The 14,726-nt window shown below is 41.4% G+C and overlaps 1 protein-coding gene across 1 annotated transcript in view; it reads right to left on the bottom strand.

Moving 5' to 3' along the window:
* Positions 1-8,916: 8,916 nt before the first annotated feature.
* Positions 8,917-14,726, bottom strand: part of sf3a3 (splicing factor 3a, subunit 3) — a 39,355-nt gene continuing 33,545 nt past the window's right edge. Inside the window, exons 16-17 of the mRNA XM_078237811.1 lie at positions 12,481-12,536; positions 8,917-9,487 (exon numbers count right to left, since the gene is read on the bottom strand). Of these exons, the coding sequence (XP_078093937.1) occupies positions 9,410-9,487; positions 12,481-12,536 (134 nt within the window). The 3' untranslated portion in view covers positions 8,917-9,409. The remainder of the gene's footprint in view (positions 9,488-12,480; positions 12,537-14,726) is intronic.

Here is a 14,726-nt window from a genome sequence, read left to right on the forward strand (position 1 = left end):
GAAACACCCACCATAGTAGAATTTTATCCAAAGAGATCACTTCTAAAACTTGTCATTTACTGTCAAAGGGCAGGACCTGGGTTCGATTCCCAGCTTGGGTCACTGTCTGTGTGGAGTTTGCACATTCTCCGTGTGTCTGCGTGTGTTTCCTCCGGGTGCTCTGATTTCCTCCCACAGTCCAAAGATATGCAAGTTAGGTGGATTGGCCATGCTAAGTTGCCCTTTAGTGTCAGGGGGACTAGCTAGGGCAAATGCATGGGGTTACGGGGATAGGGCCTGCGTGGGAATGTTGTCAGTGCAGACTCTCTGGGCAAATGGCCTCGATCTGCCCTGTAGGGATTCCATGACAATCTGGATGCTGGTTTTGTACAATTCTAAAACTGTCCAGTAAACAAATCTTAGTGACTGTGGACAACGCCAGTATATAAAATATGTCTACATTTAAACAATTTCTTCCACTTTTGAAGTGCTCCCACAGATAAGGCTGACAGTCCGTGTACTGAGTGAGCTATCATCTGCTGCAATAAATAAATCTCTACTGTTGTTGTTGCAAATGAGACGTGTCAGTTAATCATAGGAGTACAATTAGAGACAACAGCTCTTCAGTTTCTCCCTCCCCCATGCTCGCAGCCTGCAACCAGTGTCAGCATTCGATTGATCGAATGCTTTGTTCATTGCGAGGGTTTGACATCTTAAGGTCTCAAATAGAAAATAGTTTGCACGTTTAGTTTTTTTTTCTGTTGTTGTGAATAATTTATTACCTTTAAACCAAAGCAGGAACATGTACCTTTAAGAAGAGGACACGCAATTAAATGTTTTATCCAATTCTATTTTTTAATTTTACTAAGGACTAGCTCTCTTGTAACATTGCCTTATCATTGATTCTGAAGATTTCTGTGCTGAATTTTATACCCTGTTCTTTTTGGCTGTCCTCTTAACGTGTAACCTTCCTAAAAAATATAAGAATTGCATTTGGAGTTATCTTTCTGTGGTATTCAAATATGCAGAAAGTAAATTCTTTCTTATTAATTCCTTTCGGGAATATTCTACTGCTAACCTGTACTCAAGTGAAATAAGATTCTACCAATAGATTGTTATACTTCTGGGTTGGCTTTATTGGAAGAGGGTTAAGTGCTAGCAAAAAACTTACAACCTGAAATTCCCAAAATATAGCACTCCATATACAATCATGCAAGTCCTTTACTAATCCAGGCCAGCACCACTGTAATACTGAAATTAGAAATTTAGGATCTGAAACAGGCAATAACATGGATCTGGCATTTCCCCCTTCCGATCTTTCAGGCACAATCCCTATGTCTATTTCAGGTATTTCTCTTTTTATTTAATATTGAATATTAATGCAGTCCTGAAAATAATTTCCTGCAAACATTCCATAGCTATTAATAGAAAATATTTAATGTAATAAATATGTTCAGACGCTGAACTAATGGGAAGTATATCTCCTCCAGACACTAATATACATGTTGTTAAAGTTGGACTTACTGCCACTAAACAAACTTGGATTAAGTCCAATCAAAAACATGATTACACGTGATTCGCTCACTCGCATCAAAGCAACCAGCCACGTGAGGACCTTTGTGACATGACTCATGCTGTCATTCTTTTTAAGTTATTGGTCTATCACAAGGCTTGATTTAGAAATAAAGCAGCAACCTCAGAGGAATATGACCAAATCACTAGCAATATCATTCCATTGGAGTGATGAGATACACTGATGGAACTACTTTTTCATCAATGGTTGAAAAGGCAAGACTGGATATAAATTTATTGAAAAGTAAGACTTTATTAAAATTACAGAAATTGAAGTTAAACTAGGATTAGAAGTTTATTTATTAGTGTCACAAGTAGGCTTACATTAACACTGTTATTGTGAAAGTCCCCTAGTCGCCACACTCCGGCGCCTGTTCGGAGAATTTAGCATGACCAATGCTCCTAACCGGCACATCTTTCGGACTGTGGGAGGAAACAGGAGCCTCTGGAGGAAACCCTCACAGACACGGGGAGAACGTGCAGACTCCGCACAGACAGTGACCCAAGCCAGGAATCGAACCCAGGTCCCTGGCACTGTGAGGTAGCGGTGTTAACCACTGTGCCACCGAGCCGCCCATGACAAATGCGCTCATTTTCCTGTGGAATTGCACACTAGTTTAACACAAAGACACGTGATTAATCATCTACAGGAGTGAAAATGTGTTAAAGGCCACCACAAAATAACATTGTCATGTGGAGCCGAAACATTAACACTGCCTCTCTTTCCACAGATCCTGAGGCATCACTCACGGGTAGTATTATTTGTGAATAATTTATCTATCCTTTCCCAATCTGACCTGAGACATCACTCACAAGCTATTTTATTTTTGAATAAATTGTCTCTACTTTCCCAATCTGATCCCAGGTCTCCTTGAGTGTCACTCCAAACAGCATCAGAATAGCAGAAATGATTATTTTATCAAATCTAAATAGAATACTGCGGATGCTGGAAATCTGAAATAAAAACAGAAAATGCTGTAAAAACTCAGCACATCTGGCAGTATCTCTGTGGAAAGAGAAACGGTGTTAATGTTTCAACTCCATGTGACTTCTTCAGAACTCTCTCTGCTCTTCCACAATTCTGATTCACTAGCAGTTAAGAAAATTAGTCCCTCTTGGATCCAAAGTGAAGTGAATGGCTTCAGACTTCCCCAAATTGAATTTCACATTCCCACAGTTTAGCCCACTCATTTCGTCAGTCTCTATCCCTTTCTAAACCTCCTTCTCCCATCTACACAACTTACTGTCCTGCCTACTTTAGTGTCATCTGAAAACTTGGATACACAACTGGATATTCCATCATTCAAGACATTGGTTTTTACAGTGAAAAGCCGAGACTCCAGTACCAATCTCTGGGAATAACCAACTGAAACATCACATCTATTACAAAGAACAAAGAAAATTACAGCACAGGAACAGGCCCTTCGGCCCTCCAAGCCTGCACCGACCATGCTGCCCGATTTAACTAAAACCCCCTACCCGTTCTATTCCCATCCTATTCATGTACTTGTCAAGATGCCCCTTAAAAGTCACTACCGTATCCGCTTCCACTACCTCCCCCGGCAATGAGTTTCAGGCACCCACTACTCTCTGTGTAAAAAATCTTCCTCGTACATCTCCTTTAAACCTTGCCCCTCGCACCTTAAACCTATGCCCCCTAGCAATTGACTCTTCCACCCTGGGAAAAAGCTTCTGACTATCCACTCTGTCTATGCCCCTCATAATCTTGTAGATTTCTATCAGGTCTCCCCTCAACCTCCATCGCTCCAGTGAGAACAAACCAAGTTTCTCCAACCTCTCCTCATAGCTAATGCCCTCTATTCCAGGCAACATCCTTGTAAATCTTTTCTGTACTCTCTCCAAAGCCTCCACATCCTTCTGGTAGTGTGGCGACCAGAATTGAACACTATATTCCAAGTGTAGCCTAACTAAGGTTCTATAAAGCTGCAACATGACTTGCCAATTTTTAAACTCAATACCCCGGCCGATGAAGGCAAGCATGCTGTATGCCTTCTTGACTACCTTCTCCACCTGCATTGCCTCATTCAGTGATCTGTGTACCTGTACACCCAGATCCCTTTGCCTATCAATACTCTTAAGGGTTCTACCATTTACTGTATATTTCCTATCTGTATTAGACCTTCCAAAATGCATTACCTCACATTTGTCCGGATTAAACTCCATCTGCCATCTCTCCGCCCAAGTCTCCAACTGATCTATATCCTGCTGATAGTCCTCATCGCTATCCGCAAATCCACCAACCTTTGTGTCATCCGCAAACTTACTAATCCAGTTACATTTTCCTCCAAATCATTTATATATATTACAAACAGATAAATATAATTCCTGGTGGAATTATTAGACTGAGTATATTCCTTTACTGCCACTCTCAGTCTCTTACCTTCTAATCAATTGTGAACCCCTCAATTTAATGATGGACCAAATGGCCTGTCTCTACCCTGTCGGGATTCAATAATTGAAGAATATAATTTTTTGTTTTCCTTGAGGAAGGGAGAGTGCATGTCAGGATGTTCCATAATGCTTCACTACTGCCTGAGTTCTGAAGGACAGAGGTACCAGGTTGGTCTTGTGACACAAGAACCAAAATGAGAAAAAGCCAACTTGACCTCATGCTCACCTGTTACAAAGGCATCTGTCCATAACAGTTCTGGAAGAAGTGACCACCCTACAGACCCCGCGCAGACCAAGACCTATTTGCACACTGTGGACAGTGCTCATTGTGGTTGGTAGCACAATCACCGTGCTAAACAGGATAGAGTCAGAACAGGTCTAGCGATCGACAATTGGGTTTCAGTGGCGATAGAATTGTATTCAAACACAATCTGTAACTCTGTGACCCACTACATTCCTCACTATTATCAGCGACCAACCCTGATTCGATGAAGAAATGTAGAAGAGGATGTTAAGAGCAGCACCAGACACCTAAATATGAACTGCCAACCCACTGAAGCTACAACACAGGGCAAGGCACATGCTACAGGCAGAGCTAAGCGGTCTCGCAACCAATAGATCAGATCAAATTCCAAAAAAATTCAAGAAATTAAGCAAAATGCATGCGAATAAATGTTCGCTTTAGTGCACAAGCTGTTTTCAGTTCTCAAAGGAATTGAAAGGTATAAATGTCAAAGCTAACATGCCAGTGATGAGGGAGTGCTGCACCATCAGAGATGCTGCCTTTCAGATAAGACGTTAAAACAAAGCCCTGTCAGTCTTTGCAGATGGAGATTGAAGATTTCACGGCCCTATTTTGAAGAGCAGGGCAGTTATTCCCAGTGTCATAATCGATATTTATCCCTCAATCAATATCAGACAAATGATCTGGTCATTCTCTCACTGCAGTTAGTGGGAGCTTGAGCATTTCCTACATTACAAGTGTGTCCACATTTCAGAAATACTTGATTGGTGATAAAGCACTTTGGACGTCCTGTGATTGTGAAAGATTCTTTGCTGGAGGGGGGGAAAAGGACACAGCAATCATTGCTTCCTTAGCATCACCAGATGTGTCAATGTTTCCAGTGTTAATTCTTATGGGAGGTGTTACAGCAGTAATTGATTGGCCCTCTACAGCTGCTTCCACTAAAAAGCACAGCACAGAATCAATGGATCGTCAGCACGAGGCTGCCTTCTCTCCTTTTTTGGTTAGCAAGTGTGAAGAACGTTTGTTATATAATTATACGAGGCACCCAGAGGCAATAACATGCTTACTTTGGACTCTCACACAACTCTTGTAAATCCTAACAGTGCAGACTCAAGAATCCAGTAGTTCTGGTCAACGGTGCCTCAATTATACCCTTAACTCACTACAGCCAATTGGAGAAATAAGTCCCAGCATAATAAATCACCCGACCCTGCATTTGAAAAGAACAAAAAAAATTGCACTTGCATTAAGTTATTGCCAGATGTGTGCTAATGATAAATCTCCCCCACTGCAATCATAAAGCAATTGATCTGGTGATGCAATACTTTCCTCAGGGGTACTTTGGGACTGAATATGGCCAATGTCTATTATTAGGGAAAATGGCAACTGTGCACATTGTAGACCAACATTTATAAATAGGATTAAACCTTTGCGCATGGACAGCAATAGAAAACATACCAGGCTTAAACAGTGCAATTACAAGTGGAGTGCGATAGAAAAGAACACTTTGCATCTTAAATTGGATTTGTTTCCCACCCGTTCCCTTGAATGATCTACCAAAATATAAATGCTGTGTTTTTTTGAAGTAGTAAGAAGTCTCACAACACCAGGTTAAAGTCCAACAGGTTTATTTGGTAGCAAATACCATAAGCTTTCGGAGCGCTGCTCCTTCGTCAGATGGAGTGGAAATGTGCTCTCAAACAGTGCACAGAGACACAAAGTCAAGTTACAGAATACTGATTAGAATGTGAATCCTACAGCCAGCCAGGTCTTAAAGATAAAGATTTTTTGAAGTATACAGCAGTTAGATCTCATTCCAAGGTGAAGGGTTAGTTGCACTCAAACTTTTAACCTTTTCCTTTTAGACACTGAAGCTGAATTTAGCAGGCAAGACAGTAGCCCCGTCCACCAACTCAACATGCCTTGCTGCTGGCATTTACAGAAGCCCCTATGGGATTAAATCCCCATCAGACACTTACTTGTCTGCTGTTGGGATTCCCAGGCCTTCTTAACCTGGTGACTTGCCCACAAGGCACAGGTAAGCCCCCTAGCACTGGTTAGAATACCAGAGGCAGCCGGATAAAGCCCAAGGATGGGAACGTTGAACTCAGCTTTCAGTGTCTGCTGTAAATCAGGTGGTGTTGTGAAGGTAATGGGCTCTCCAACTTGCCACTCCACTCTTGCCAGGTCCCAGTCCACCGCTGGAGCAGTTGGGGGTGGAAGGGGTGGATACTTAGGGCTAACTCCAGCCTGGGTAGGTCTCATTTGGTTTTCAGATTTTCAACTTTTCCTTTTGTGAGTTTAAATTTTACTCTCTTGGAAGTTTTACTCTGGCATTGACCTAGTGGTATTATCGCTAAACTATTAATCCAGAAACTCAGCTAACCATCTGGGGATCGGGTTCGAATCCCACCACAGTAGATGATGGAATTTGAATTCAATAAAAAAAATATCTGAATGAAGAATTGACTGATGACCATGAAACCATTGTCAATTGTCAGAAAAACCCATTTGTTCACTAATGTCCTTGAGGGAAGGAAATCTGCTGTCCTCAACCTGTCTGGCCTACATGTGACTCCAGAGCCACACCAAAGTGGTTGACTCTCAACTGCCCGCCAAGGGCAACTAGGGATGGGCAATAAATGCTGGTCAGTCAGCGACACCCATGTCCCATGACAAATGAATAATAAAAGCGTACAACAACTTAAAATCTATTTTATCAAAAATGAGAAACTTATTGAATAAACTCGCATCAAGACCCAGAATTTGCTGCCACATCACCTCTCATTCTGCAGTTTGAAAACATGCTTTAAATTACCCGAAGTGCAGGCTGATAAAGGAAACGCAAGTGTCCACAGAACATCTGGGACATTGGTGAATGACTGAACCAAGTCTATCAATGAGATTTAAAGATAGAAAAACAGTGCAAACCAGAGAAGATAACAGGATAAATTAAACGGAGGGGGATCTTTTTAATAATTTAATTTTAAGGATTTAAGATCATTTTAAAGGATCCTCAGGTTGATAAGTACCAACCCCAACGATGTGGAGAGTTTAATTCAGCACAAATGCAACTTCTTGAAACTCATGGTGAAATTGCTGTTGAGCTCCCACTTTCATGAGGCTGCTAAGAGATTAGATGGAGCTGTGGCTGGACAGAGTAGAATCACAGAATCCTACCGTGCAGGAGGCCGCCATTCGGCCCACCGAGTTTGCGCTGACCATAGTCTCACCCACGCTCTATTCCTATAACCCCATGCATTTACCCCAGCTAGCCCCCCTGACACTAAGGGGCAATTTACCATGTCCAATCCACCCAACCAGCATATCTTGAGACTGTGGGAGAAACCGGAGCACCTGGGGGAAACCCACGCAGTCACGGGGAGAACATGCAAACTCCAACAGAGACAGTCACCCAGGTTGGGAATCAAACCCGGGTCCCTGGCGCTCTGAGGCAGCAGTGCTAACCACTGTGCCACCGATAAGAGAAACAGATAAGGGAAAAACTGTTTTCATTGGTCGACAGGTCAAGAACCTGAGGATGCAGCTTTAAGGCGATTGGCAACAAAACCAAAGGTGAAATGAGGAAAAACATTTTTATTTTTTCTAAAAATGCAGCGTTTGTTATTATCTGAAGTGCGCTGCCTGAAAAGGTGGTTTAGACAGATTCAATTACGGCTTTCCAAAAGTAATTTGACAAGCACTTTGAGGGAAAGACAATTGCAGGATTATGGGGAAAGGGTGGAGGGAGTGGGACTATCAGGATTATTCTTGCATGGAGCTAGCATGGGCTCGACAAGCCAAATGGCCTTCTGCTGCAGTGTAACTATAATAATGGCAGAATGATATAAATTGGACAGCCATTCGCAAGTCAAGGCATCTGTCCCTCACTACAAATTGCTGGATTATTTATTTACACATTAGCAGCAATATGCCCATTAAATTTGTCAATATATCGTCAGCAAATTCTGTATTCTGTTAAATCTCTCCCTTTGCTTCCATTACAGCCCTTGATACTTGTTAACTCATGACGCTTTTTACCTATGGCATAATGTTAGCCCACTCTCATACACACTATCCTGCATATGGTCTTTTTGTTTAGTTCAAAGTTTATTTATTAGTGTTGCAAGTTGGCTTACATTAACACTGTAGTTAAGTTACTGTGAAAAGTCCCCTAGTCGCCACACGCCGGCGCCTGCTCGGGTACACTGAAGGAGAATTTAGCATAGCCAATGCACCTAACCAGCACGTCTTTCAGGCTGTGGGAGGAAATCGCAGCACTAGAGGTAACCCACGCAGACACGAGGAGGACATGCAGACTCCACACAGACAATGACCCAAGCTGGGAATTGAACCCGGATCCCTGAGAGGCTGCAGTACTAACCACTGTGCCACCCCATTGTACAGCATGAGGGGAAAGAAACGGGTTGGCATTCAGACTGGGACATACTTTGCAGTTAGCGGATGAGGAAAGTTCACCTCGGGTTAACAAGGAAAAGCAGCGGGTGGGGAACCAGACAACAGGCCTGAGATAGGTGACCCTATAGAGAATAGCACCACCTGCCCTGGAGATGGAGCTGGGCAGACTCAGAGGCATTGTGGCAGGTGTGATGGAAACAGAATGGTCGGAATGACAGGAAGCTGCACTAAAAGACCAAGATGTTACAAATAGAAAAAAACCTTTTAAAACAGACTCAAAGGCAATAAAAATCACAATTTTGCTTTATTGTGAAAGAATGCCAGCAGTACAGAAATTGGGGGAAGATACAACAAAAACATGACTGGATCACACTACTTGTTTTAAACAAAGAATATTGTTTATCATAAATTATATTCTTCTTTGAAAAATTCAAGCGTAATCTTAAATGTCTCACATCCACTCATGAGACCCATACTTACATCAAGAGTTATTTCCGTGACCAAGAAAGAGAGGAAGTTAGCTTCCGTACTCATTTTTTTTTAAAGGATACAACACAAAACCTATAAAATGTTATGAAATATGCCAGTTTTGCAAAGCTAAATATTTCAGTTACAAAACTATGCAAATTGCCAGGCTTCCATGAGTTAGGTAAAGATTTAGGTAGTACAGAACATGGTCCTCGAACTAATGAAAGGAAGAATCAAATCTAAACTAACAAAGTATCCTGAACAATAACTATCATTGTAGATGTGAAACAATGGTCTGGAAGGAACTACATTTTACAGCAACCCTTGTCGCTTTAAATCTTCGTAGGTCTTCTTGTTAACTACATTTCCACTTGAATCTTCATATTCTTCCTGAAATTTAAGATAACCAGTTAAAACATCGTACTGTTTGTTTTTCATTTTTTTTAAATCAGAGTTCAAGTTAAATTTCACTTATTTCGGAAACAAATTAATTTATATAATACATGAAAGCAACCATACATTGATTAATCAGTGCAAGATTTTACATCGCAACAAAAAATATCAAAATCACTAATATAATTAATTGGGGCGGCACGGTGGCTAGCACCGCTGCCTCTCAGTTCCAGGGACCCGGGTTCAATTCCCAGCTTGGGTCACTGTCTGTGTGGGGTTTGCACATTCTCCCCGTGTCTGCGTGGGTTTCCTCCGGGTGCTCTGATTTCTTCCCACAGTCCAAAGATGTGCCGGTTAGGTGGATTGGCCATGCTAAATTGCCACTTAGTGTCAGGGGGATTAGCTAGGGTAAATGCATGGGGTTATGGGGCTAGGCCCTGGGTGGGATTGTGGTCGGTGCAGATTCGATGGGCTGAATGGCCACCTTCTGCACAGTAGGATTCTATGATAATCACACTCGCGGACTATCAATTCGACTCGGTAACACTAACCGAGGTAAAAGCTCTCCTCCATGCTGGCACTTTCTCAGTTCCAGACCTTTAGAGGGGTCACTGCTTGGATAAGACGTTAAACCAAGACTCCATCTGCCTGTTCAGGTTGACACAAAAGATCCCACTGCATTATTTGAACAACAGCAGGATAAGTTCCCATAGTGTCCTGGCAAACACTTATCCCTCAAACAACACCACAGATTAACTATCTATCCAGCTCATTGCTTTTTGCAGCCATTTTCAAATTAGCTGTTGCGCTTGTCTACGAAACTGTGACTATACTTCAAAAGTGACAGCTTTACTGTGTATCACTTCGGGACATCCAAAGGGACAATGCTAAATGCAAGTTTTCAAACTACATTTACTTCAATATTTTATGTACAAATTGATGACATGTTGATAAAAGGGATTTGGACGATGGCACAAATGTTACAAAGACACCAGATTCTTGAGTGGGCAATATGCTTGTCCCATTACCTACCCAAGGCTGGCTAATTCACATTCCCCAAAGCCCAAGTAAATGCTTAATGGACGCAAGTGAGTCCGCTATTTGGAGCTGGGCAAAATGAATGCTGCTACAAAAGAGGCACTTTTTCTACGAGTTTTATCAAGAATCAGCAGGCCACTTGCCAGATCAACGAATCTGAATAAAATGCAAATCAATTGGCTCACAAAATGAAGATCAAACTAAGAGATTTGAATGGCTCAGGCCTTTCACAGGAGACAGCTCCAAACTACAAATACTGTGTTCAAACAGAAGATGAGCGACTTCAGAGTCGGAAATGCCTTCGTAGCAAATGCTACAAACATATCTGGCAAATCCGATTCAAAAACAAGATGGCAAACTAAATAAGCACCAAGAGCTTTGTTTACTGCAGCTGCGTTCATGACAGAACTGGCTTAGAGGGCTCCATATTTCTTTTGGGATAGTGGGCTTGTGAGCAGATGAATTCTCAGACTGGTTACCACATTGGTCAGGAAATGACAACAGTGTCTACAGATTCCCAATTAGTAAAGTTAGCTGGAGTAGGCTGACACTGATTGCAGAGAGCGCAGCCAACTATTCGCAATAAGAAGTCTCCAAACCGAGACAGGCATTGTACATTGCATGACATTATAACTATTTGGAATGTCGATGAGGAAAGAATTATATATAAAAGTTGTATTATATTTGGTAGAGAGGGTTTAAGAGGGATATGGGCCAAATGCGGGCAATTGAGACTACCTTAGGGGTTTAAAAAAAAAAAGGGGCAACATGGACAAGTTGGGACGAAGGGCCTGTTTCCATGCTGTAAATCTCTATGACTCTATATAAAAGTAACTGGCGTATCTATCGCTAACTCGTCACTAAATTTCAGGCGATCGTTTCACTGAAGCACAAATATCACTCCTCCTTCGGCAATCACTAACGAGTAGTATTGCCCACTTAAAAAACTCTGTCACTGGTCATGGGTTTTCTGAGTCCTTGTGTTGCAGGTGTTCCCGGGAAGTAGAATTGGTCCGTGGACTTGAGATCGCGGACATTCCTTTCTCATGCTCCTTTTCCAGACCTCTCTTGTCATCGGATGTTATCGAAAAATTGTGTCCCTTCAATCAGGAGGTCCCTCCAGGTGGGTTTCTTCTGAGCAAGGGTCTCCCAGGCATTGACGTCAATGCTGCATTTTTTCAGGTAAGCCTTCAGGGTGTCTTTGAAGTGCTTCCTTTGTCCTCCTCTCGTTCGGGTGCCTTCCTTGAGCTGGGCAAAGGAGATTTGCTTTGGCAGTGGGGAGTCTGGAATCCTAACCATGTGGTCGGCCCAGTGGAGCTGGTTTCGGATAATCATGGCCTCAATGCTGAGGCTCTTGGCACCTTCAAGGATGCTGATGTTGGTACCCAGATAATGCAGAGAATCCATCTCAGACAACATTGATGGTACAACAAATATCACTGAATTGATTCTGAATCTTTTAGTAGAACATTCAAGCATTGCAATTGAGTTGCTCAAATAATTTATTCAACCAGCTCACATTCTTCAGCTTTCCTTTTATTTTCAGAGCTCTTTAACTCACCTTTTGTCTTTTCAATTTCCCTTAGATGCCTGATTGGCAGTTCATTTGTGTTTAAAGTTGATTTATTGGGTATTAAACCCATTAAATATTTCATTGTTGCAGTAGCTAATCTATACTAATGCCCTCCACTTGTTCTCCCCTCGCTTTAATTTTGGTCTGTGCTATCAAAGGCGCTCTGATAATATGAGTACTGCTCCAAAATGCTAATCTGTCTTTTTCAAAGCTGACCAACTACATCATGCATTTCCAAAATGTTCTGTGTTGAGTTCTCTTTGATGGGCGATGTGACTCCATACTGGGCCCAGCCCCAAACATTTCTATAGCAGACCAGCAGAACCCATTGAGTAATGCACTTCATTCACAGTTCAAGCAGCTCATTTACAATAATTACCTCTGTGTCTGGCTGCCATCTCTCTGCGGCCTTTGAATGCTTCAGTTTCGCCCACACTGATTAGAAAAACAAAGTTATTATTCTTGTCCAAATAAAACAGCACTGTGAATTCTTTATGCCAGACCAGTCCCAGAAAATAGCAGCTAGCCAAAGCTTGTTCAAAAAAAAATGCAATTTCTCTATGCAATAAGAAAATAGAATTACGTACAGAATTGGAACAGATAACACAATGGATTCCAATTAATCGCTTGTAAGCAACACAATAAGCAAGCTATTGCTTCTACGCAGCCCATATCCTGTCCCATGTACCAACAGGAGGATTTATAGTGTGGTTCCATGGCTATTTTTCTGACTAGCTTTCAAAATGCATGTCTAGATTAAGTATTTTCACAGAGGAACTCATTCCTTCTGCATCCTGCCACTGTCTAGATGACAGAAAGAATGAAAGCAAGAGAAAAAATGGAGAAGCAGCATTTTAGAGCCAGAGATCAAAATAGACGGCACATTTGAGAACATAACCAAAGATGAACATTCTGCCATTTTTCCCAGGCCTGTTTTACATTCTGGGTTTATGATAGCGAAGATTGAAATATCAAATTGAAAGTTAGGACATGTGGAGTAAGGAAATGTAGATTTTTTTTAAAGCAATGTAATGGCCTTTGAAATCAACTATCAGCCAGGCCAGTGATTTGCAGCGGTCATGAAATGGAATCATGGAATATAACTTTTAAACCAATACTTTTTTAAAATCCATGTAATAGAAAGAGAAGTTGGTTTACTCAGTTAACATAGAACAGAAGTCTAGCTACTAGAGATGGCATTGTACACAAATACAAATGTACAGCAGTTTGGAGCTGGTATCACAGCCAAAATGTTGCCACTCAGTGTGGGTCCCCATTGCCAGTTACAATACCTCAATTGCCAAGACCAGTTAAATCTGAAGCGAGTTTGCATTGGAGCTGGAACTTTCCCTGGTTTGAGAAGCTCAGCACCCACATTACACAACACCATGCCCGTCAGGGAATGCAAGGCCCTAATGCAATGCATGTTTAAAAAGAACTGCAGTGAAGAGGAAAATCTTATGACTGTGCAGCACTACTTCAAAACACGGCTCACTTCAGTCAAATGCAAATTGGGACAAATTTAACAGGAACCATTTCAGACTTTTGCTCCTGCAATTCAGTGATTTCTGAGATTTGACGCTAATTAGAAGAGACCGTGAACGCTTATTTGACGCAATGAGAGGCTGCATGCGAGAAAACATAAAAACACACCTTAAAAAGACACTTAAACCACAACAAGCGAATTAAGAGATGTCTAGTCTTTGATAATTTCAGAAATATACGATTCCCCTGTGCAAATCCCTCCACATTCTCAAATATCAATTTTCATGAGTTTAGGATTTAAGAAAACAAAGACAAATGTTCCAACTGCCATTAGATATCTAGAGCATATTTTTTGAAATACTATATTGCTTTTTATTTTCTAACGGAAGGCTTTTTTAAAAAAAAAGACGTTACTCGTCTCACTTTTCCGTTTTGAGCCGTTGGAAAGTAGAAAATTCAAAATGATAGCTGTGAGAAAACACCTTCCAGTTACCCATTAGTTTAAACAAATGCAAGTATCTTTTCAACAATCTGCAGTTACTATAAAAAGGGTCAACTGTTCCATTCCTTTCTGAAACTTGCTTTATACATGGTGATAGTTTAGAACATTCTAAGATCAACTTTCCACAGAAAACAACAATACTGTACTTTTTTTTAATATCAAAGGACTAAGTAAAATGAAACATGAATCTGTCTTCTCTTTTCAGATGCTGAAGGATCTGTTGTGTATTTCCAGCATTCCCTCTATTTTTAAAATAGTCCCCTCTGTGCATAGCAGCTGCATTCATGCTAAAATGATTTGCCCATTATGCATGATGGATGGCACAACTATAATAGGCTGTAGAAATGAATGTAGCTCTCTGTAATTGTAAACACTTTGCCCCAAGGTCAACAGACTTATAATTTGCCAAGTACTGAATTGCACAGAATCACTGACACACTCAATACGCGGGAAGTATGAAATATTTTGTGACCAAAGCCTACAGTGATGATAAAGGGTCTGTACCATTTTCCTGTTGAGACAGGCTGTCCGGGATAAATGTGGCAGGGATAGTGGTGGAAAAGGATTAAGCAATTGTTCCATGAAAGGTTCTGAGTTACTGGAGATTTTAGTGAGCTTCTGTTCAGTTTTGAGCCAAG

This window comes from Mustelus asterias, chromosome 21, assembly GCF_964213995.1.
Source record: "Mustelus asterias chromosome 21, sMusAst1.hap1.1, whole genome shotgun sequence".
Classification (NCBI taxonomy): Eukaryota; Metazoa; Chordata; class Chondrichthyes; order Carcharhiniformes; family Triakidae; genus Mustelus; species Mustelus asterias.